The sequence below is a fragment of the Typha latifolia genome, chromosome 13 (genome assembly GCF_019914945.1).
Source record: "Typha latifolia isolate L0001 chromosome 13, TyphaL0001v2, whole genome shotgun sequence".
NCBI classification, from domain to species: domain Eukaryota; kingdom Viridiplantae; phylum Streptophyta; class Magnoliopsida; order Poales; family Typhaceae; genus Typha; species Typha latifolia.
In genome coordinates this window covers 580,586-604,796 of record NC_133098.1, presented here as the reverse complement: position 1 = coordinate 604,796, position 24,211 = coordinate 580,586, and the positions used below count along the sequence as shown (strand labels likewise).

The window sequence follows — 24,211 nt, the reverse complement described above, 5'->3', positions numbered from 1 at the left end:
AATATCTCAGCGTGGTACCATTTCTGTTGTTCGTCAAAACGAACCACTGGAGGCAGGGGATCAAACTGCAGCACCATGCCTTAAAAGGTCCTGTAAAATGCCGATCAAAGACTGCCACGTATAAGGTAGCAGCAAATTGCTGCACTTGGGGTTTAGCAGGCAATCTGATCCTCGAAAAGGGGAAGCAAGTGGGTGGAGTCTAGCCATTAGGTTACGACTTGCCATCCAATTTCTAATTTAAAAAAAAAAAACTTACCACCAAATTTTAAGAATTTGAGAAGGGTAAGGTACCAAACAAATTCGATTCCAAAAAAAAAACAACTTAAAAGTTACGACTTACGAGATATAAGATAATAAAATAATTGGACATCTGAATGCGGAAGACCGGGTACATTATCCCTTACGAGTCATCACGTGAAATATGACGACGTGCGTAGGATACGGTGTATACATACATCGTCAGTGGTAGCTTCCATATGCATTGCATCAAATTCCCTGCCCACGTGACCGGCCAATGGCCCATGCCTCTTTGCCTCTGCGTCGGAGGGGCCCGACCACCACGCCTTGCCACGTGCCGACCAGCAGTTTGCTTTGTCTTTATTCTCTTGAGAGGGAGGCTGAGGAAAAGGGCGGTCGGACCTGGCAATTGGAAGCGTCTCCTAGATGTTTGCCATCCAATCCAGTCGATATCCTAGTTTGAGGACCCTCCATGGATTAATCGTAGATCTTTCAACAATGGAGGTAACTAATTGAATACTTATTTTCCGTTGCATAAATGGTTAAAAATTCGCAAAAATATCTTAGGCTCCTCCCTCCACTAACAACGATTTAAATAAGAAGAATAAAGAAAAAATAATTGCGTTCTAAAAGAGAAGGAAGACATTAAATAAATAGGATTAATTGTACCAAAGAAGCCAAAGCAAGGTCATATTTACATTTAAAAAGGAAGGGGGCGGGGGAGTACCCGAATATATATTTCGGGAATCCCCGGTATGGAGCTCCTCAACTCGCTCGTTCCTCGAGGGTTGGTTCTTTTCGTTGATATTTTCTCGCACGGGCTTCACAAATATCAGAGTGGCAGTTACCGTAAATACGGCCTAAAACCAGGGCCAAGAGGTTGAAGCAACGGAGATACCCTCCTCGGCAGGGAGGAGGCGGGACCGGCAGAGGGGACACGTGGCGTGGTGGTAGTCGAGCCACGTCTCGAGGCAGGCCTTGTGGAAGAGATGGCCGCAGGGAAGCCGATTCACCACCGACTCCGCCTCGAACCGGGAGAGGCAAACGCTGCAGTCCGGGTTGCGGTCGACCGGAAGAAGGCGGCGGCAGAACAGGGAACCGAACCGCACCGGCTTGAACCTGCAGCGGAACCGGTCGGTAAGGCTGGGCTTCGCGGCGGCGGCGGCCGCGCCGACGTCTTCCGGCAGCGGAAGCGGCTCGAAGGGGTGGAGGCCGAAGAAGCCTAGGACGGATCGGAGGATCCCTTTAAGGATGGAGATGGTGATGGCTGTGTTCACGAGGATGAGGGTGAAAACACCGTCCGATGGAGCCGGCATGCTCGAGATACCCATCTTAGCCGTCCGATCGCTGGGAGATTACCGATCCCTCACTGCCTCGATCGTTTCACACTCTACGAGCTGATCTCAGCTGCGATCTACCGATCATAAAGAGAAAAGAGAAAAGAGCAAAAGAATCAGATCAAAACGCACCTAAACTTCAACTAAGATGCATGAATCCATTAGGAAATGTAGAATACTAACCTCGATAACTCGGAATCTATTAGCCTTCTAGGGTTTTACTTGCGGCCGAAGAAAGAGAGGACTCGCGACTAGAAGAGTAAGGATACGGTCGCTGCTTTAGAGCTCGGGGCTTTATATAGGCGTATAATCTCTCTTTTATTGGACTCGGCGCTGACGGACTTAACCGTGGTTAATTCCACCCTTCACCCACTGGATAAACTTTTTTGAGTTCCGGTAGTCCTTAACTAATTTTTAATTAATCTACTACCATTAGTGCTAATGATGCATTTTAGGTACGACCTATCTCATTTAAATGTGGCAACATATGGGAAGATTCCCATTTGGACTATAAACGTAAAATAGTTAGAGTATACCCAACGACCTCAAAATCTCTAAGCCCCCTTCATTTCTAGAATAGAAATAATATTATTCTTTCCTATAGAAACTATGCAATAACTCATCTTATTTCATACAATTTAAAAAAAAAAAAAATTTATAATTACTAAATTACTCTTAGACAAGATAATACTTAATTACACATCATCTGGACTATAATTGAAATACGTTTTCTCTCCCATATCTCTTCTTTCGAGATTTTCTCTTTTTTATATTTTTTCTTAAATGTTGGTCATATCTACAGTTGAGAAATTTTTTTTACTAGTAAATTATGTAGAAATGAAAATTATTTTAAACCCGCACTCTTTCAAAATAACTCCGTAGTGCATAGTTATTTTCTCGTAATGTTTAGAAATATTATCATCTATTTTTCCCGGCTTAGTCTTATAACATATATTCATCTAAAATTACATCATAGTGCATTGATATTATTGCAATGTAGAACTATTTTCCCGGCATATAACTACATAACACGATATTATAATTCCGCACTAGTCTAACCCAAAGTGCATTTTTATTTTTTTACGATGTATAGTTATTTTTTCATAATGCGGGCTTGTTGCCCCAGTATTATTTCGTAATGAATAGTTATTTTCTCATAGTATATGTACGTAGAGTATTTCAAGTCCTTAGTTATAATATAAATATTATATTTTTAGATAAATATATATTGCTACTATTATTTTATATCTAATCAAAAGTATTTTTATTATAAAACGTAACCAATTCACAGTACAAAATTTATTATTATTTGATATATTAATATTTATTTTATGTCACATCAAAATTTAATTATTAATTTTATACTATATCAAATTAAATATTATAAGAATTTATTTTGATATTAAAAATTAAAATACTTATCGTATAATAAGCCTTACTTAACGAGCGAATGGAGCCAAAATTTAGAACTTTAATTTATTCTAAGTGAATTCCAAATGGGTTCCAAAGTACAGCTCTAAATTTGGAGCTTGACAGGGATTTTTTTTTTCAGCTCAGCTTTATTCTTAAATTACAAAATTATTATACAATATCTTTTTAAATTTTATCTATATCACTTTTCTTTTGTTCATTTATTTAAACTCAGTATATATAGAGTTTCACTAAGTAATTTCTAATAAAAATAATGACTATAAATACTAAATTATTTTAGAATTAAATTTTAAAAACAAGATTTTTGTTTATAAGATTTTTACTATTTATAATATATAAATATCACAAAATATATTATTTCATAATAAATAATAATTTTTTTGCATCGGTCTATTTGCTCCGTCCATTGGAGATAGCTATTAATTAGCTTTGGATAATAGACCACCCAAATCGTTTGTACACTGCACATGCTTTAAAGGCATTTGGTACCTCATGCATTTATTTACGAGGGCGCCTGTAGAATAATTATCCATCATTCTAACTAACTAATAACTCTAATAGCTTCATCTTGACAAGTGTCGACCTTGAAACCCATGCCAAGGCCACTTGCCACCTGGGCCTCTTTTGACAAGTGTCCTAAGGCCGCACTTTTATTATTCCTAAGGAAAAGGTGATAAATTTTCAACGCTTACATTCTACTACTTTAATTGTAAAAAATTAGAGCAGAATATTATTTAAATGAAATATATTAAGCGAATACAATAATATTAAAATTACTAGTTTACTAGATCAATTTAAATAATTTATATTGGTATTAATTTTTGATTTATTATAAGAAATTACGATAGTCGCTTCCTCCAAATTTTGACAAGTGTCAAACACTGAAGGCAAGCAGCCACTTGGCCAAGTTTCCAAACGCCCACAGTGCTGACGTGTAAATATCGTGGTTGCTAAAATTGGGTTCTAATTCCACGAGTCCAATTGTTTAATCCAAGTCTTTGACGTGGACCGATGTTAAGGTGGGGAGGTAGTTAGGAGGGAGTGGCTGGCCTATGCATTATGCAATGCATCAAATCCTCTAAATCCAGAAGCCCACGAGGCTTCACGTGATGGGCCAATGGGGCAGTGGGGCCCTTCGTTGTTCCTGCGTAGGAGAAGAAGGTTCTGGTCTTGTGGAGATGGGGGCGATGAAGTCGGCAGGCGAAGGATGGTGTGTCACGTGACGGGCTGCGGTTGTTTTGTCTTTATTCCCCGGGTGGGAGGGGTTTGGAAGCATCTATATGTACGTACTAGTGGATGGGATGATGGGATGGGATGGCAGTGGCCATGGCATTGGATCAGCCCACGGTTTCCCTCTCTTTCTCTTAGTTGTTTCAACTTTGAACTTCTTCGCAAAAAAATAAAAAAGGAGGATGATTTATAGACTCATATATATAGTGTTAAATTACATGTCCACATGACATGCATCATCACATGTATAATCAATCATTCGGAGGGCTCGGATCCAGTTGGGTGATCCCGGACTGCCATAAGGCCCAACCCATTAAAATTCAAGCCGGACACGGGTCGGATTTGGTTCGAAATCCGGTTTAATAACGGGTTTGGGTTCCGACTACCGCACCGCTAATCACACGCTTTATTAAACCACGTGCAAAGCTCGTGTCGGTGAAGACTATATATTCACAGACCCACGAGGTCACGACTTCCCGTCGTTAGGGCACACGGAGCTCTTTGGTTTTCTCGAATCAGATCCGACCTCGCTCTCGTTCTTCCCTTAGATTGTGTTCCTCCCTACTCGTGACAGTACGACCCTATTGTTTGAGATCGATGGGGAAGAGGAAAGAGCGCCGCCTCGCGGCTATGAAGGCGGCGGGTCGGAGAGTGAAGCTTGATCTCTTCGCGGATCCCTCTGGTACTCTCGATTTAATTTTCTAAAGTTATTTAACGGTTTCCTGAGATTTTGGATTTGGTTAGCTGTTCTTTAGTTTCGTATTTGGTTCTCTTTATCTATATATTGCATTTATTTTGTATTAGATGGATCTTTGGTGATTATTGGTTCTGAATAGTTTGAATTACTTATTTTTTGTGCGAAAAGGGAGATGTGTCTGCTAGTTGATCTTAAAAGTTCGTATCAAAATTTGACCTTTTCGTTACTGGAGAATTCTCTATGTCCTTTATTTCACGCACGAGGGGAAAGAGTGTGACAATTTTCCACTGTTTCATCTAGAGACACGATACAGTTTAGATGTGTATACTGTTATGAAAGTATTGATCCCATGAATGGAACTTTTGATTCCATGAGGGAGAACTCTCATATTACAAACTTATTATTACATGTGATCATCTTAAGCCCCAGGCCCTCGGACTAACCTTGTTTGCAATTTTTTATTCAATACCACGAAGTGAAAAGTTGCCAGTATCTGAACTAAGCGAAACATCACAGTTTAGTTCCTACAATCCAATAAGTCAACATCTTAGAGAGCAGGAAGGGAACTGTTTTGTTGATTTTTCTCATATAGTTAAATTTCCATTATTACATTATCAGTTCTTTTGACATCTGGATATTATGTCCTAATATATCTTCTGTCCTATACGTAGGGGAGATGGTGGACAAGTCTTTACAAGGGGAAGTTGGACGGAATTTAAATGATGACGACCAAACTGGGGTTCCCACTTCACCATCTTCTTCAGGTGTGTTTCATCGATTTTCTTCAAAGGAATATGTAGAGAAGATATGCCTGTACAACATATATATGGTGGAGAAATGTAGTACAAGATTGTTGTATGCTCCAAGTATCTGGTTTTGAGACTGTAGGGTGGCTGAGTTCTGAGAAACATTCAGTAAACATTTCAGATCGGGCTGCCACTGAGAAAATTGAATGACTGCCTACCTATTATTATCTCTTGGCAGCTTCTTCGCGTGGAGATCCCAGGATGAGATTGTTTCCTTCTCGGTTCGTATGTCTCTAAGCTTTATTGGGTTTGTACTTCCTGACCTGGTCTTTTTAATGATTGCCAGGTTGCTATAGTCAATAATTTATTCAGTTCTCAAAGATTTATTGTCTTGCCTATATTATATATGTTTCTTTGGATATTTTCGTAAAAAGTTGCCACGGTTGCTTTAAGAAACTTTTATTGCTTTATCTGATTTTTTACAATAATATATCGTCTCCTCAGGTCAAAAGGAGGAGAATCCCTTATTGTTACTCGGACAATATAGTGATGATGAATTGGATGAGGAGGCAGTAGAACAGCCGAATGGAGCTGTCAAGGAGATTTCAACTGATCCAGATGGCAAGGTGATTGCCGGTTGTAAATTATTTTATTTTATTTTATTCTGGTTTCTTATTGTGCTCAAGTGAGCTGTCCTATGGCTATGTATAATGGAAAGTGATAGTTACTGTTTTGTCATCTAAGCAATCAAAGATGCTTACTTGTCATTACGTTTTTTTTGTCTGCCGATAGGTCGAGGAAAGTGCAGATGTAGGTGGCAGTGTAAGCTCCAATGTTAACGAAGCCCCTGCTTCTACTGTTCCTGAGGAACCAGCTCAAATGGATACCATTGAGAAACTGAATGGTGGCGATGTAAAAGAAAATAATGCTACTTCCACGGAGACTCAACAGAATGAATATGATAAGTCAACACAAGATTTTCCTGATGCTTCTGGAATGCAAATTATTGGTGATGTCAGTGGAGGATGGAAGGTTGTAATGCATGAGCAGAGCAATCAGTGCTATTATTGGAATACTGTGACAGGAGAAACTTCCTGGGAGATGCCAAATGGATTGGCAATGGAAACAGGAAGCACAGTTGATGGAATCACTTCATTGTCTGTCAATGGATCAGTGGAGTATCATATAGAAGGACAAGCACATGTATTTGCTGACAACTCAATGGCGGCATATCAGACAGTTTTGGCTGCTGGGAACAGTGTAGAATCATCTGTTCTGTCTGATTTGGGTTCTTCACAACAGTCAAATGTTCTCCTTCCAGAACATATCAGGACCTCTAGGGATGAGTGCTATGCATCAAATACTGAGGAGAAATTTCCAACTGCTTTGTCCTATGAAGCAATGGATATACATTCTTCTCAGCTTGTGAAATATGGTGAAGATTTATTGCAAAGATTGAAGGTACTTGGAGGGTAAGTATATTGTTTCTCATTCTTCCTAATTGCTTTGTCTTGTGTTTTATTTATTGTTAAGTACTGTTTGCCTATATTTTTGTGTCTGAAAGCTATTATGACAGGTCTCACAGTTCTTTTGACGGACTTGAGTGGATAAGAAAGGAAATTGAGATCAGAATCTCAGATTGCAAAGCACTATCATCATATGGAGCATCTCTTGTTCCATTCTGGTGGCATACTGAAATACAACTTAAGCAACTGGATTCTGCAATTAGCAAAGTAGAATCTTCTTCTTTTGTCAAATCTGAACGTGATGGGAAAATGGAAGTGATTGATAAGAACAAGCTACTGGGTGTTCCTGGCTCCTCTCCTTTTAGAGATTCGAAAACTGAAGCCTGTAATCAAATGCCTCAGAGTAAAGATGCTAAGACAGAAGACCTTTCTTATGAATTGTCTGATCAGAATTTGGAAAACAGAAAGGAGGCAGATGACACAGTTCCCAAAGTCGAACAACATGTAGAAGATGTGGATATGGATGTGGAGATGGAGGTTGATGACGAAATTATTGGACAGACACTTCCTTGTAATATATCAAATACTGAATGTCTCAGTGCGCTGGAACAAGTAATATCGTCAAGTTTGTTATCATCAGATTGTCCTCCTGCTCCTTCAGGGGAGTCTGATATTCCACCTCCTCCAGATGAGGAGTGGATTCCTCCTCCTCCTCCCCCTGAGAGTGAATTGGTTCCTCCACCTCCGCCTCCACCTGAAGAGCCAGGTTTATCATATCCGCTGCCTTACGCTGATAGTGTTTCTCAACCTTACCAGGATCAATATAACTTAGGTTATACTCTTCCAACGTATGAGTATTATGCTCCTGCGACCAGTGAAGCTACAAATGTTACCTACTACGTGCAAGCTGATGGATCTCATAATCTCGAATCTCAGCCAACCTCTTATTATGAGCCAGCAGCTGCAATTGCCTTACCTGTTTCTATAGATGTTACTCCTGTCGAGTCTGTAGCATACTATGGCTTTTCTGGTGGAGTTGTTCCTCCTGCACCAGTTGTCAGTACAGAATATTATGCTGCAGCTGTGGCTGTCAATTATCATGATAGCGTCATCCCAACAAATACGAGATCAGTTGGGTTTTCTATTGAGTCTGAAAGTAATCCTGTACCTAATGCAAAAGTGGAGCCTGACATTTCTGCTGTTTACTCTAAGCCTAAGTCTGATGAAAGTTCTACTAGTGAAGCCCCTGTTGCATCTGCTATACAAGCTTCAGGAACCACCTCACAGAGTGGAAGTTCACTGGCAGCGTCATCTTCAGCCGTCCCCAAGAACCAGACCAAAGGTTTGACTTACTAGACAGCTCTTGAGATATTAGTTTAATACTAAAGAACTAAAAATATGATGGCTATAATTTCTTTCTGGTTTTCCTTTATCCATATTTATTTTCTTTTTGTTGCTCATACCAGTTGTGCGTAGTAAGAAGCGGACTCTTGCAGTAGCGTCGACATTGAGGTCTAATAAGAAGGTCTCCAGTCTGGTGGATAAGGTATGCTTTATATCTTGTATGGTTTACTGAGAACTGAAAGTTTAGCCGTTTTATCTGCAAGTCTACTCTGCCTCGCCTAAAAGCATCATGTGTTACTTTATTCAATTAGTGGAAGGCTGCAAAGGAGGAGCTGCATAGTGAAGAGGATGAAGAACCTGAAAGTACTTATGACACATTAGAAAGGAAGAAGCAGAAGGAAATAGAGGTATTTGCCATTTAATTCTTCTGTCTTTGCTCTGCATCATTCTTTTGTTTGGCTTCTTATATTTGTCTAAAGTAAATGCTTTTCTCATGAATCCAGGTATGGCGTGCCCGTCAGATAGCCAGTGGAGAAGCCCATGATAATGCTAATTTTCTTCCTCTTGGTGGTGACTGGTATGGTTTTTTTGCCAAATCTGAAACTTAAATTTCAGGCTTGATGGTTATATTAATTACAAAAGGAAAAGAAAATCAGAATGCCTTTGACTAGTTGATCTGGACATTGGAGTTCAGGAAGTTATATACTTGTCACAATAGATTATTTTCTTTCTCAAGTGATACATAGGATTATGCAATGTTGGAATGCAAATAAGTGTTGAATAACCTATAGGATGAGATCTTTTTTTTTTTTTTTTTTTTTGGTTTTGGTCAATCTTTCTTTTCGTGTTGAACTCGTGATAACTGCAAGCATGCATCTTTGGTTGATACACCTTATGTGCAGACATGTATTAATGAATTCCATCTAGCTAATTTTGTTCTTCTCTAAATAACTACTCTTTCTGTGGTATGTAGTTATGTATTTTGCTTACGCTTAGTTTTAGGCATATATTTGTCGCAGCAGGAACAAAGTTTGTTATTTTCCAGAAAAACACTCGGAAAGCAGAGTTTGAAAATTTAAATTTTGTTATATGTTATTTTATAATGACCTTTTTAGCTTTTAGATAAGAGAAGTTCAATGATAAAAACATGAATCATTATTCTTCCATATGGGAAGGTAGTGCATGTGGATGCACTCAGAAACCTGTCCACCTAATGCTCAAGAAAAATCACGTGCATGAATTTGCATTTATGTGAAAGAAAAAGCTCTTGGGCATATTAATTATGGATAAAGCATGTTTACAGGCGTGAACGGGTTAAACGCAGAAGAGCGAAGGCTAAAGGTGAAGCAGGTGAGACTTCTGTGGAGTCTGTTGAGAATGAGAAAAGGCAACCTGATCTAGCGGAACTCTCAAAAGATCTTCCTTCTGGATGGCAGGTTTGGCTGCTAAACTCTCCCTCATTTACAGAGTATGGTCCTGAAATTTCAGTTAGCTTCTCTAGGAACCTATCTCAAAAGCTCTTGTAATTTTCCTTTCCGATGTTATTTCCTCCTAGAAAATACTTTCCGAGAAAATGATGACATTTGAGTCTCTTAGTCTCCGTTTACATTTTTTTTCTATTCTAGATTAGAAAGCACATATTAAATTATCCTTATTCTATATTAGAAATACTATTATTTTACACAAAAGCCCAGTTATATTTTTGACTCAAATTCTCTCTTATTACTCACTTATTTAATTCCAAAACCAAACAATCAAGTTAAATTTTCCACCCAATTTTCTTGCTCAACTTTACCATCTATCTTTTCTCTCTTATCATCCACATATTTCATTACATACTAATTAGTATCCACTGCATATCTATAATAAAACAATGCACGTTGATTAAGCTCATATATCAAGTTCTTGTGACCATGTTGGTTAATCAACAGACGTTGATTTCATTCTTAAAAGAGAAACTTGAATTATGACCATTCGAAGAGTGGTGCATGTTTCTTTTGTTGGCGTCCAGATGCTAGAAAAGCTCGTCTTCACATTCGTTTCCTTTTTTTCTCCAATTCTGTGTCAGTTGGAAGGAAAGCAAATATGTTTTGACGTAATTTGCTTTTATGCAGGCATATTGGGATGAATCTTCAAAGGAGGTGTATTACGGAAACAACAACACTTCTGAGACGTCATGGATTAGGCCCACAAGATAAAATGGTAGGGAGATCTTATGTTTATTTTGTCTCCCTACTCTTTGGCTGTAAATAATTCGATTAAGCCTTTCTTACCAAGTTTACATTTCTTAGTTCGGCAATGTGAAGAAGAAAAAGAAAGTCGTTGAACAAGCCTTTGTTGGCGACAGTTGAGGTGTATGAATGTATCCACCTTCTGATATATTTTACCAGGCAATTTTGATCCGTATTTGGTTATTTTCTTAGCGTATTGTTTGGAAAGGTCTTGTTTCTTCTAGCCCCCCAAAGTGATAAGATAGTTGTAATTTTCTCGTATACCAATATGTACAACTTCATAATTTTTTACGAAATTTGTTAATTGGATATGCTATTTTGAAATGGAAGTTGCTAATTCGGTAAGCTGTTTCAAACAGTCTTGAATTTCAAATTCGAAGTAATGTGGACTTGTATTTCGAAATAAACTAGACTTGTAAAAAGAATGGCAGATTTAAAATAGTCAACCGTCAATAGCGTCCTCTAGCTTTACTTTGTTTCAGTTGATCCAAAATAATCCATATAGCAGTCTGCAGTCAAACCATCTCCTAACCCTCCTATTCTGGTAACACGATCAGAAACTCCATTCACATCAAAGAAACAATTAACAAGCAACTTCGAAACATCAGGGCTACATTTTTTATTTCTTCAACTTGAGAATTCATATTACCAGAATCTGGTATCTTTCCTTTGTCCATTATCCAATCTCAATTTCTAGACAATTATTCACTTGTTCATTCTCATGGCCTGTTTAATACTTATCTGACTGGATGTTCAGAAATTATACAAATCAAACAGTCCTCTGCTTCAAAAAAACACTTGGAACTATTGCTAAGATTTCACATGACGTGAAGGAAAAAGGGAGCGGAAAAGCTCACTCATACAAGAAATCCAATATAGAAGGTTATGCATAACCAGAACCAGCCATATTTATTATTCTCTAGTGCCTGCCCAGGCTTGTCTTTGTAGATAATCCAGATATCATTTGGAATTCTTGTGTCCTCACCAACTTCTTTTAGTTTTGGAACATTAAAGATATTTCTGCCACAAATCCAAGCTACTCAATAGCAGGAGGCAAATTAGTTTCCCCGTTTAAATTAGCAACCAGATCAGCAGCAGCAGCTGCAAAAGCTAAAAATCTCAGCAGGAGAAAACAAGAGAGCTAACTGGATCATTTATCAGGTATGACTATTAATCTTTGAGTAGCTTACATAAGTTGGGCTCAAGTTTGCGTCCTTCCATCTCAGGTCATTCCGCAGCACCTTCATGTTCAGATAGATGAGAAGAAAATGGCAATATTAGGATGCAAGTACAGTATTAAATTGCATAGCATCAATACTAGTTCAAATTATCTTACATCAGCAGCATGAATCATAATTCCTAAATCCTTCCTGCTTTGGGCACTGTTTATCTAACCAGAGGCAAATTGTGGAACTATAACATTCATAAAACATACTGGCACTGACAGCATGCCATTATGTTGCTAAATTTGCTTAATGACATTATACTAGTACAAGAAATTCTTATTTGAACGGGAAATAGAAAGCAGAAGGATCTAATACAAAAGAGTAGTACTAAAATTTGTTTACTTTTCTAATTGGCAGTAGGCCTAACATGAGGATATTATATTTGTTTGTTCCCAAAGTATCGTGCTCTCTAAGCAAAGTTCTTTGAACATAGATATATCTTAACTTAATATGATGAAAGTATTAAACATGGAACACCTACAAGTAGCATTTCTATACCTTTTGTATCGCTTTCCAGACCCACATGGGCAGGGAGAATTCCTACTTATTTGACCGCTCTTTGCCAAGTTAGACCTCCCAGCCTCCAATGGTGTTGAGCCCATTAGTTTTTGCACCTACAAAGCCAGGGGTCTTAAAATCCTGAAAGGAAAAAAAAAAAATCCTTTCCAACATAATGAAAGTACTTTTGACTGGCATAATGAGACATAGTTGGGAAAGGTTACATTACATTAGTATAAATATCAAAATAAGTTCTTCCCTATAAACACAATAAACTATGTAAATAAATAAAATAAATTTAAAAAGATCTGGCTTTGAAGAATTAATCAAACTTTGCAGGAACATCGATCAGTAAAATTTATGGTGGAGCTTACAATGGAATTAGGAAAACCTTTAATGATTACAGAATTTTGCTAGGTCCGTGCTTGGCGAATAATGCAGAATATTTCGTACTATTGTTATGTTATAAGAATTGGTATCCAAATTATGCTGATCATTGGATCTGTTGGTCAATATTCACATATAGCTCAATTCAAATTGCTTAACTATGAGTCTACAATTACATAAAACTGTGGTTCCTGGTTTAATACGGTCTGAAACTCAAACAACTTCTGTATCATATTCAGTTATTGCAGACGTCATAACCAAGTAAGCAAATTTGATAAACTACAACTCATGTACCTTAAAGTTACAATGTCTACTTAAAATGATAATGGACGCTTACCTTACCTGATCAGTTAACTGCAGTTTGATGCCAGTCTATGCGAAGAAACAAAGACTTGTTCTTTTAGGTATCAATAACAACTTTTCATAAAAGAACTAACAGATAAAAAATCTAAACTATGCTTTTCATGCTATGCAACACAGATTTGACAATAGTTATTAACTTTTCTGGCAATATTCCAACTTGATTACTTGAGGATTACCTCGCTAAAGCTCTTGGGCAATGGTTTTCCTTCCTCTTTCAACTTATCTATTTTCTTTTGAGCCTCTTTGGCCCATGAGTACTTCGCCAATACGTGCTCAACATCAGATATTGTGCAATTGCAATGCTTTGTTGCATCAGTTTTGTGGCTATTTTGAAGACTCTACAAGTAAAAGCAAGCTTCCAACATGAATAACAAAGTTCAAAATTCTAAATCAATTTAAATTAAATTCAAGATGCAAAATGTGCATAGTGCCACATGTAATCTAGCTTCCAAAAGAAGATGTAGAATACCAAGCACAAATGAACATCAAGAAGCGTTTAACTGATAATGAGAACTCAAACAATTGTATTTAATTAAATCCCATCCACCACTGGAATAAAATGATATATAAGAACTTAATAGTTTCAAACAGTAGACTTGATAAACTGGAACTAAAACAGCTACACCTATTAAAAAAAAAAAAAGATGAATCTAAAGAATCAAATAGACGTCAACCAAGCTAACCTCTCCGGTCGGATCAATCGACCCAAGATACCGCAAAATCGCCGAATGCTTCACGAACGCATCAGAAATGGTCGCTTCGCTGCACCTCCCGACAACGAAATTCTTGAAAGACCCCAGCTTCCTCGCCTTATCCATCTGATCGGCGAAATCTACATCCAAATAAACAAGCCCCACCACGGGTCCGAATCAACAAACCAATCCGAACCAAACCAATAGAGCTGGAATGGGAGCTCAATCGCACCTAGGAGAGAGAAAGATGTGGTCTTGGAGGAATCCGAGGAGGGTTTCCCAGTGATGGCTCCCTTGATCTTGTCGAACCATCCGAGGCTATCGAGGCGTGGAGTGGAGGAGATGGATCGAGTGAGGCGTAGTTGGCGGGATAAATCTACTAGGGTTTGAAGAGATCGACGAGAAGCCATTGGAGATCGTCGTCTCCTCCTCGTTTGCTTTCGTGGTTGTCTACTCTGGTTTCGATTCAGTGTCTGGTTTCAAAGCACATGGGTTTTAGTAGGGTTTCACCTGTATGTAATACACAACGCCGACTTCCATTAGCTAGATTTGGAGTATACTTTGAAATTAGAGCGTTTTTGCAAATACGACATATAATTCGGATTTATTATGAAAAACTCCTCCTGTCAGATGTTGCAAATTTACTCTGTTTTTTAATGGGTAAATCTGCAAAAAACCTCCTCCTGTTTAGATATTTGCAAATTGACTAAACGAGTTATAATTATAAAAAAACCACCTCCAGATGCATGGAATATACTGAGAATATTCTTTATGGTTATTTACAAATATATCCGAAGAATTTGGTTCGTAAATTAAAAGATTGGAGGTGGTTTGATAGGTAAATTGTGTTTAACTCAAGTAAATTAATTGATCTGATCTAAAATAAATTCGACCAATAAATAAATCAGATGTAGATTAGAATAAAGGTCCAACCAAAGTCTGCAACGATTAAATTAAAGAGATCTGCTGAATTAAGTCCTTTTTCGAATCCGAATGATTAGAGTAGTAACCAAACTAGATTAGATCAATAGCTAGATTGCAATTAAGTCCTATTTCGTATCCAAAGCTCAAAAGATTCCGTACTCTATTATTTTACATACCACTTGATTAGTATATTACGGTCTAATTAACCAACTCAACCGGATTAATAATGCAAACTTATTTGCTAAACCACTTTATGAATGCTTACTTGCGTCTTTGATTGGTTGTACGCAGCACTTTGTCGGAGCTGGCAACTTGGTACTGGGGACCACATAAAGTCTTTCACCACGACCAACGTGGTCATAGTTTTAACTTCAACCCCAAATAATATTAAAGAAAAATTATTTGGTGGCTTGGCTTAACAGTTCGAATCGGTTTATGGTTCGGTAGTGGAGTTAGCTTGGAAGAGCAGAACTTGAAGTCTTAGTGGCGTTTGGTTCGGAGCAATTATTCGACGACGCACATTATTTGATGTCTAGACTAGACGATTTACTATATTAGCTAAAAGCTTAACGGAGACTAAGTAAAAAATTACTAGGTAAACCAAAATTACAAACTTTTAGGGTGTGAAATGTAAGTAACTTCGAAATAATCTAAACTTTTAGGGTGTGAAATGTAATTAATTTAGAAATAATCTGTTTTATATAATATCTTAGCGATTAGAATATTTGAGAATAATAAATAGCTTTGCCTTTTGGTTTCGAGGCCAAACCGACTGGAGAAATGTATGGGAATCCGAGCTCTTCCTCTTTCCTCTCATGGATTTCCCTTTTCCAGAGGCAAGCCTCCTCTCTCTCTGCTCTCTCTTCCTTCCATAGAATCTTCGGAACCTTTCCTTCGATTCCGATAGTTTAATCCTCAATTTCGCGATTCCGGGGATACCGGAATCGGAGTCCGAGTTCGATGCGGTTGTTATCTCGTCAGGTCGTTCGCTGGATCTGGTTTCAAGCAAGAGAAGTTTACATTTGCTTTCGTTTGTTTTCGACCTTTTCAGAGGTGAGAGGGCTTGAATCAACGGCTTGCGCGATCGCGAGAGTTTGTTTGGATTGAGTTGTAGTTTGTTTGTATTATGGGATTGGATGAATCGGAAACTGTCGATGTTTAGATGCTTGTTTCTGAAATATGGTAGATGAAGGTATTTGGAATTAAAATTAGATCGGATCGAGAGAGGTTTTAGATCCAATGACAAGAGAATAGAATTTTGATCAGGGTCGATGTAGGAGATTAAGGACAACTTTAGTCGACGAGTAGCCATTACGATTTTTGAGTTGTATATGTAGACGTACTCCAATAGCACTCAATATTGCCAACGGGCATAGCAAAGATGATGTATCACAGTGTTATCAGCGGATTTGATTTCCTTTATGGTATTCTTGCCTTTTTTCCTTCTCCTTTTTTCTAATTTAGTTGAATGGACAAGATTGCAATTCTATTCATGACCCAAATGGTTACTTCCTGGGAAATTTGACGATATTGCAGCCATGCACTGTTGCTCACACATTGCCAGCGTAATATCTCTATGGACATTGGATTCCTATTTTGTCTACTGCATGAAAGTTATGGCTTTCATTTCTAATTGTTCTAATTAGATATTTCTGTGTGCATGACAATGCAAATCATATGTATTTGTCATAACTGCAATTCTGTCATCTTTGGTGCAATGACAAGTAATGTGTCCTTACTTTTCGTGTAAGGCTAAGGGTAGCTATCTGCTTTCACAGTTTCTTTCCCCTTGGGCTTTGGTGAAGAGACTATTCAGAGATTCTTCTCCTCTCAAATTTAATTACTTTTCCAGTTGTCAATCAAACTTCCTGAAAGTTTTGAGATTTTTCTGGGTTATACTGACTGGTTGCAGGTATGGAGTGTGTTTATGAGCAGATGATATCATGTTGCAGTGCCTAGAGGGGATCAAGCAAGTATTTGCAGTCCTTTTGAGCTGTTGTGATCTTGATCTGTACAAGCAGCCAAAGGGCCTTGAAGATCCTGAACGTTTGGCGAGGGAAACAGTTTGTATGTCAAATGCTATCCTTTCTAACTTGCTACTGAAATTTTCTGGGACCAGATCATAACTTAGGCTTTTGCTTCACCTTCCATCTTCTTTTCGGGCACTTGCATCCTCAAATGTGGAATATTTCTCTTATATCAGCTTCTTAATTTAACTGGAAATATATTTATTTAATGTGCAGTTAGTGTAAGTGAAATTGAAGCTTTATACGAGCTGTTTAAAAAGATTAGCAGTGCTGTGATTGACGATGGCTTGATTAACAAGGTTAGAAACTCATTTAATTCATAATTTTGAAATATCTTTGCACATTGTTTGGTGTGACCTGAAACAATTTATTGGCAACATTGTATCTATTTTATGCCAGTGGAAGTCTTGTGCTATTGCCATTCTAAATTATGTTTTGATAGAATTAGGAGCTTTACTAGGATAGTTCTTATTTCATGCGTAGTCTCTATGCTGATGTAGGGATTTCATGTTGCAATTTCCCCCCTTCAAATTTAGCTCAGCATGTTATATAGTCATATATTGGTACACCTTTTGAATGGTTGTTATTTTGCTGCAGGAGGAATTCCAATTGGCACTATTTAAGACTAACAAAAAGGAGAGTTTATTTGCTGATCGGGTAAGCACATATTAAACTTTTGGACAAGCTTCAAATGCACACCCTGTCTATGCTGCTTGTTGTTTGGTCGGTTTTGTTCATTCATTTTCTTTTTAACTAATCATAGAACTTTAAGTTTGAATGGACTAAAAAGTTCCAAGAGGAAATCAAGCAAAAACTACAACTCGTTATTAATATGAAGTTGATAGTGAGAGACAAATACATAATACAGCAAGTTAACCTTAGTTGATTGCATGAATACAAACTAAAAATTCTGCTTGGAGCAGAAAGAAGGGACAAGGTTCTTTGTCATTTCTTTGTCATAAGGAATTTGCTGAACTTAAGAATTGATAGCTACAATCTTCTTTGCATTTACTCTTGAATGTAAATGCTTTGTCTTAACATGGTGATTTACAATAGGGTGTTGTAATGAAGACACTTTATGGCAATATTTTGCTTTTATATTCATTCAAAATTGCTTATAAGTCTTTTCAATTTTCAATGTCTTAGGTGTTTGACTTGTTCGACACAAAGCACAATGGAATTCTAGGATTTGAAGAATTTGCTCGGGCTCTTTCTGTGTTCCATCCTAATGCTCCAATTGATGATAAAATTGAGTGTAAGTTTTATAATCTTCTAGCTAACTTTTTTATGCCTTTTTCTGCTTTGAATAATTTCAAGAGGTGAGGTGGCTAAGTGTCACTTCCCAAACTTGATATGCTTGTCTAGTTATGGTATTCAAGCTCATAATAGTTGTACTATTAAATTACATAAAAGCATGCTTACAATGAATCTCTTATTGATGTTTGATGACTCTGTGCCACTTTCTGCAGTAATCTAGTTCACTGCCTCGCATTTCGCACCTCCCTATAGGTCCCAGGTCCATGGTTGCATCAAGTCTTGTATACAATGCATTTTCCACTGCCAGCATCTTCGTGGCCCCTACATCTATTGCAATTGCCCAAATCCTTGTTTTTTATTTTTTTTTCACAAATTTGTCCACATTGTGATATCCTTGACCCTGCCTTTTGGTGGGATCTTTTTTTGACTGATGCCAAAGAGGAAGCTCCCACGATATTTATGAGAATAGTGATATGCAGTTATGAACTATTTAGTGACGATGGTTATGAAATGAAAATTTTGTTTCTCTGATAATATTTAGGAAAATAGACTGCACGGGAAGGAAATTCTATGTTTGATCCACTTTCTAGCAGAGAAGATTAAGGTTTCTTATCGTGGAAATTAGTTTGATTCAGTAATCATCGAGTATTTTTCTACTTATCTACAGCTTATTTATTCAATGAATTCCTTTGGGGCTCATAATCGGACAAATCTCTTTCAGATTTATGATTCTCCTGCTTAAAATATTTCACTGTCGTAGACATTACATGTTAGAGGATTTCATTTGGTGTGAGGGCTTACCGTTGCATCCAAAGAGTCATAGATTCAAGCCTTAGAAACAGTGTGTACAACCCCCCTCCCCAGACCTCGTGTGGTTGGGAGGTTTGTGCGCCATGATGCCCTTTTCTTAATTTATAAGCATTGCATTTCCATTCTCTTTTACATATGTATTTCCTCACTTTCTTTGAATTAATCTATTTATTTTTATTTTTGTGACTGGATTTTCTGGAGAACGAAAACTTACAATGTCAATTTGCAGTTTCTTTCCAACTATATGATCTCAAGCAACAAGGTTTCATTGAAAGACAAGAGGTAAATTTATTTACATATATGCTCATTAATAAACTACTATTTTGTACATCTGGTTTATTTTGACATTGAGGCCTTGACTAGGATAATTGAAAATCTTTCTTTGCAATATATATCCTTAGACATAATTTTATTTGTCTGATTATGGAGCTAGAATTCTGGTAAGAAATACATCTGTTTTGAATTTGTTTCTCAGGTTAAGCAAATGGTAGTGGCTACACTTGCTGAATCGGGCATGAATCTTTCAGATGATGTCATAGAGAATATCATTGATAAGGTGCACATCTATAGAAAACCTTACTTTTTCATGCTGAGAACACAGTAATGGCTCTTTAGTTCTTCCTAAAAGCAGTTAGCATGTCCATGTTACACTGAATCATTAAGATTACTCGTGAATTTCTTCCTGTATTACTCCATTTTTAGACTAGTGAGTTGTTAATGCACCTTTTGTATCAGAATCTTCTAGGTATGCTACACTGATAATATTGATAGGGATCATATATATTAATGGTGCTAAAATTCAACATCTTAATGTTGATGACTATGAACTGCTGCTTCATGCAACCTTTTCACTATATAATTGAAGATGAATAATATCCCCCAGTTAACACGTCCATTTTCTGTAACAAGACATTTGAAGAAGCAGACACAAAACATGATGGGAGAATTGATAAGGAAGAGTGGCGCAGTCTCGTTTTGAGACATCCCTCTTTGCTGAAGAATATGACCCTGCAGTACCTCAAGTAAGATGTCTTGCTTTCAGGTTCTTTACCATTTCCCATTATGTTGGGGCTTTTTGTCAATTTGTGGATGTCACAGAACCTTTCTCCTTGTTTGTGATAATGACAGAACCTTTCATTACATGATTGTCTCTTCATAATATGCTTTGTGGTTCTTTTGCTAAACTATCTTTATTCCATGAACAGGGATATCACCACTACCTTCCCGAGCTTTGTCTTTCACTCTCAAGTCGACGATACCTGAGGTTCTGATTCATATCCAAAGCGCATCAGAAATGTTCATAATGGCATGCTGTGCTGAACTAGTTTTAGTAGCTTGCGGTCACAAGTTTGTAGTGTCCAGGAGCGCATTATACATTGGGTGTTAGGAGTGTCTTATTTGATTGCCTCATAACCTTAGTCTTCTCCACAATCTATTTGCGAATATTATCTCGATTTGTAATTGTTTCTGTTTTTTGAAAATTCCGCATTGTTCATAAAGCATCTTTAGTATTTGAGTGGATTAAAGTTTATGCAAGATTATACTTCCATTGTGACTTTAGAAATATGAACTGTTTGATACAGAGGAAGTGTGCATATCTAAGGTGGCTAATATTTGCAAGGATATTCTACATAATCTAACCTAATCTAATGTTGATTTTGGATCATCATATTTGGTCAATATATTTCTAGAACATATCTCACTGTGTATCTTAGGGCTAATATATCTCAATACATAAATTGAATATATGAGCCCTTTCCTGGAAAACAGGATATAAGTTTGCTCCTAAATTTGAATTTTGTTTATATTTTGTGTTTTTTATTATCTTTAAGTTTGCTCCTAAATTTTTTTTTATAGGATGCCTAATTCACTTTTAACACTTATACAAAATTAGCTGCATTTTGAAATCAACATCTCAATAAGTAATTTCTGAATATATGTAAATTTTAAACTTACTCAGAAAATTATTAAAGTGATTTTTTTATATATATAATTGCTTTTTTAGTTCAGCAAATTTTATATAGATTTCTGATTAGAAAAACGATTTATGCGAAAATTTTCTCCTCAGATTTTGGCAAATTCTTTGAGTGATTTTAAATTTTTTATTACTTGCTAATTTTATATTTAAAATATCGTTGATATAGACAACGATTGCAAAACGTAATTGTAAATAAGTTTTGAAGTGCACTAAATCATAAATCTTTTTTTTTGGAGGGCTAGTTTGGTCAAAACCCTTCACAAGCACCTCTATTTATCCGGGAAGAGGATTTAGATTAAAACAGAATATATTTTAGGATTATTTATGTCCCGTTGAATTATATCTAGTTTTTACGGAGATCCATAAACATTTTTTTATTATACTCCTAATAACCAAATAATCTTATTAATTTAGCCATTAAAATTAAATAAAATTATTCAATTACTAAAATAGCCTCAACTAATTCATTTAGATCCCACTGATTCTCCTCCCCTCAAACCATAACCCCCACCCTTCGCGCCATCGGAGAAGGCCCGCGCCGCCGAATTCCGCCGTCCGCGCGCGCGCCCCTTCCGCAATGCGGCGGGTCAGGTGGTGACTCCACCATCTGCGACCCCTCCCTTGTCCACATCGCGATCATGCTCGACGAGGAGTACCTCTGCGGCTCGATCGCCGCCGTCTAGTCCGTCCTCCGCAACGCGATCTGCCCCGAGACCGTCTTCTTCTACTTCCTCATCTCTGACCACGGCCTCGAGCCGCTGGTCCGGTCCTACTTCCCCCAGCTCCGGTTCAAGATCTACTACTTCGACCCAAACCGGGCCCGAAACCTCATCTCCACCTCGGTCCCCCAAGCCCTTGAGCAGCCTCTCAACTACGCACGACGCTACCTCGCCGACCTCCTCGAGTCGTGCGTGCGGCGCATCATCTACATCGACTCCGACCTCGTCGTTGTGGATGACGTGGCCAAGCTCTAGGCCACCAATTTGGTCGGCAGCACGGTCGGCGCCCCGGAGTACTGCCACGCAAATTTCACCAAATACTTCACCGATCGCTTCTAGTCCGAACACCCGCCTTGCCAGCGCGTTCACCGGTCGGCAGCCGTGCTACTTCAACAAGAGGTTCTATATCTCACCGTATCTACGAGATGAGCTCGCTGCCGTCGTTCCTGCTCGTGTTTGCCGAACACGTGGGCACCCATTGAGCATAGGTGGAACCAGCACGGTCTCGGCGGGGACAACATGAGGGGCAGCCGCCGGGATCTCCATCCCGACCCGGTCAGCCTCCTTCATTTGAGTGGCAGCGGGAAGTCGTCGGTCCGCCTCGACTCCGACCATATTTGTTTCATTGTTATTTTGCATCTGATTCTGATGTAATCTGACGTCACTAACGTGTAAGTTGACACCCAATTTATCTAATAACTGAGTATGGTTGAGGTGAGGGGGTTTAGACTTTAGACGCAACGCACCCCCTCTTTCTCACCAACTCCTGAAGGGCACTCTGTACCTAAATTCTTCAAACAAATAAATAAATCTCTCTCTCGTAGTTGTTTTGGTTTGCGGAGGGAGTTGTTCGATGGATACCTTCTTCATATCTCATGGGTTTCCGACGCTCTCCATTGACGAGAGCTTGCCGGCGAGGCACTTCCTCAAGTCGTGGGAGGCCAAGGTGTTGCAATCCATCCCAAAGGCCATCCTCGTCATCTCTGCTCACTGGGACACCTCAGATCCCGCCGTTAATGTCGTCGACGGTCCCCTCGATACCATCTACGACTTCTATGGCTTCCCCAAACCCATGTACCAGGTCGGTGCTTCATATTCCGGCTTCCCATCTACTTCTCTTGTTTGATTTGATGTTTGGTAATTTTGTGCCTCTTGTGGTGGAATTAGGGCAAAAATATATCTTTTTGATTGATTTCCGGTCAAAGTTGGTTTTAGTAGATGTTCGAATTACGACTTTTCGGATACGATCTTTCTATAGGAAATACATCAATGAGTTTCCCCAAACCTTCACTTCACGTTATTCAAATGCTCATCTAAATTGAAGTTGTTAAAAGACTTCAAAAAATTTCCTCATGTTCTTGCCTTTCAGCTTTAATCATGGACTAATTGCTATTTGCACAGCTCAAATATCCAGCACCAGGTGCACCCAACTTGGCCAAGAAGGTGAAGGAGTTGCTCAAACAAGCTGGGTTTAGCCACATCAAGGAAGACACGTCCAGGGGACTTGATCATGGAGCCTGGGTTCCACTCATGCTCATGTACCCAGAGGCAACCATACCAGTGTGCCAGCTCTCTCCAGTCTCATAGAGATGGCACATACCACTACAACATGGGAAAGGCCTTGGCCCCCCTTAGAGAAGAAGGGGTCCTTATAATTGGGTCAAGAAATGCCACCCATAACCTGAGAGCACTTGGATCAAATAGCCAACCTATTCCGACGTGGGCCTCGGACTTCGACAATTGGCTCAAGGAATCGCTTCTCGCCGGGAGGTATACTTTATATATATATATATTATGCATAAATTTACTTCACCCTCTTCATAGTTTTATCTTTACCATTTTCCCTCTTCCTATTGTAAACTAAAGTGCGACCATTATATATATATTTTTATCATATTTAATTAAATTATAATTTAAATTTAAAGATACTCATTAAATACAAAATTATAATAACAATCAAATCTTAGATCATAAAGATATGACTATTTATTAACAAATATATTAAATAAATGTATATTTTTATTATATTTTTATCATGTAAAATTCAATCAATATTAGATGCTTCGAAAAATTTATCCAATTCTCTATAATTTTATAATGAGTATTTTTAAATTCGACCTATAATTTAATTAAAATAACACAAATGAAACTGTAGAGTTTTCATAGGTTGGCTACCTGATAAACTAGGCATTTAATTATCTGTGACATACATTGATCACTCCATTCGAATCTATTTTCCAAGTAATGATAAGATTTATTTTTGGATGGACTACTGTGCATATAGGTACGAAGATGTGAAGCACTTTGCGGAGAAGGCACCTTGTGCAAAGATTGCTCACCCTTGGCTAGAGCACTTGTATCCTCTGCATGTGGCTCTTGGGGCAGCAGGGGAGAACCCGAAGGCTGAGCTACTCCACCACAGCTGGACTAATAGTTCACTTTCTTATGCCTCTTATCGGTTTAAGAGTGCAGAGTGAAGTGTTTCAGCTTATTGGTGCCATATTTTGCTCGTATACTACTACTGCATTATAGTGTTCACCATCTTGTTCCCATGTGTAAAAAAATGTTTATTAGTGCCGTATTTGATTCATCTGCATGACATCAGTCCTTC

At 38.1% G+C, this 24,211-nt stretch overlaps 5 protein-coding genes and 1 pseudogene across 13 annotated transcripts; 4 read left to right on the top strand and 2 right to left on the bottom strand.

Moving 5' to 3' along the window:
• Positions 1–263: 263 nt before the first annotated feature.
• LOC140799536 (probable E3 ubiquitin-protein ligase XERICO) lies at positions 264–1,864 on the bottom strand. 3 transcript variants are annotated; one of them, XR_012111020.1, is made up of 3 exons: positions 1,758–1,862; positions 936–1,651; positions 264–691 (listed from the first exon to the last, which is right to left on the bottom strand). XR_012111020.1 is itself a non-coding variant. In XM_073153890.1 (2 exons), the coding sequence occupies exon 2, from the start codon at positions 1,566–1,568 to the stop codon at positions 1,098–1,100; it is 471 nt and encodes a 156-aa protein (XP_073009991.1). In that variant the 5' UTR covers positions 1,569–1,651; positions 1,758–1,864; the 3' UTR covers positions 883–1,097. The 3 variants fall into 3 exon arrangements, 1 of the variants encoding a protein (XP_073009991.1); XR_012111019.1 differs by having other exon boundaries at positions 965–1,651; XM_073153890.1 differs by lacking the exon at positions 264–691 and having other exon boundaries at positions 883–1,651; positions 1,758–1,864.
• Positions 1,865–4,702: 2,838 nt separating this feature from the next.
• On the top strand, positions 4,703–10,894 carry LOC140800424 (uncharacterized). 4 transcript variants are annotated; one of them, XM_073155212.1, is made up of 10 exons: positions 4,703–4,917; positions 5,604–5,696; positions 6,183–6,304; positions 6,471–7,150; positions 7,264–8,486; positions 8,611–8,690; positions 8,800–8,895; positions 8,992–9,065; positions 9,792–9,924; positions 10,603–10,894. In XM_073155212.1, the coding sequence occupies exons 1-10, from the start codon at positions 4,833–4,835 to the stop codon at positions 10,684–10,686; spliced, it is 2,670 nt and encodes an 889-aa protein (XP_073011313.1). In that variant the 5' UTR covers positions 4,703–4,832; the 3' UTR covers positions 10,687–10,894. The 4 variants fall into 4 exon arrangements, with proteins under 4 accessions (XP_073011313.1, XP_073011312.1, XP_073011315.1 ...); XM_073155211.1 differs by having other exon boundaries at positions 7,255–8,486; XM_073155214.1 differs by lacking the exon at positions 4,703–4,917 and adding an exon at positions 5,860–5,963 and having other exon boundaries at positions 7,255–8,486.
• Positions 10,895–11,314: 420 nt separating this feature from the next.
• On the bottom strand, positions 11,315–14,563 carry LOC140799547 (uncharacterized). Of its 2 annotated transcripts, XM_073153905.1 has the most exons (6): positions 14,118–14,563; positions 13,877–14,025; positions 13,370–13,531; positions 12,444–12,559; positions 11,910–11,960; positions 11,315–11,820 (listed from the first exon to the last, which is right to left on the bottom strand). In XM_073153905.1, the coding sequence occupies exons 1-5, from the start codon at positions 14,293–14,295 to the stop codon at positions 11,942–11,944; spliced, it is 624 nt and encodes a 207-aa protein (XP_073010006.1). In that variant the 5' UTR covers positions 14,296–14,563; the 3' UTR covers positions 11,315–11,820; positions 11,910–11,941. The 2 variants fall into 2 exon arrangements, with proteins under 2 accessions (XP_073010006.1, XP_073010007.1); XM_073153906.1 differs by having other exon boundaries at positions 11,315–11,960; positions 14,118–14,400.
• A 966-nt stretch (positions 14,564–15,529) lies between these two features.
• LOC140800427 (calcineurin B-like protein 3) lies at positions 15,530–20,439 on the top strand. 3 transcript variants are annotated; one of them, XM_073155223.1, is made up of 9 exons: positions 15,530–15,645; positions 16,722–16,876; positions 17,053–17,135; positions 17,434–17,493; positions 17,983–18,091; positions 19,133–19,185; positions 19,379–19,459; positions 19,813–19,925; positions 20,109–20,439. In XM_073155223.1, the coding sequence occupies exons 2-9, from the start codon at positions 16,753–16,755 to the stop codon at positions 20,164–20,166; spliced, it is 681 nt and encodes a 226-aa protein (XP_073011324.1). In that variant the 5' UTR covers positions 15,530–15,645; positions 16,722–16,752; the 3' UTR covers positions 20,167–20,439. The 3 variants fall into 3 exon arrangements, with proteins under 3 accessions (XP_073011324.1, XP_073011323.1, XP_073011325.1); XM_073155222.1 differs by having other exon boundaries at positions 15,537–15,645; positions 16,745–16,876; XM_073155224.1 differs by having other exon boundaries at positions 15,575–15,862.
• Positions 20,440–21,405: 966 nt separating this feature from the next.
• On the top strand, positions 21,406–22,423 carry LOC140800428 (probable galacturonosyltransferase-like 7; annotated as a pseudogene).
• Positions 22,346–24,201, top strand: LOC140800425 (extradiol ring-cleavage dioxygenase-like). The gene is given in 4 exon segments (XM_073155215.1): positions 22,346–22,681; positions 23,002–23,174; positions 23,176–23,370; positions 23,885–24,201. Coding segments are annotated over 4 exon segments (789 nt in total). The 5' UTR covers positions 22,346–22,453; the 3' UTR covers positions 24,078–24,201.
• Positions 24,202–24,211: the final 10 nt, after the last annotated feature.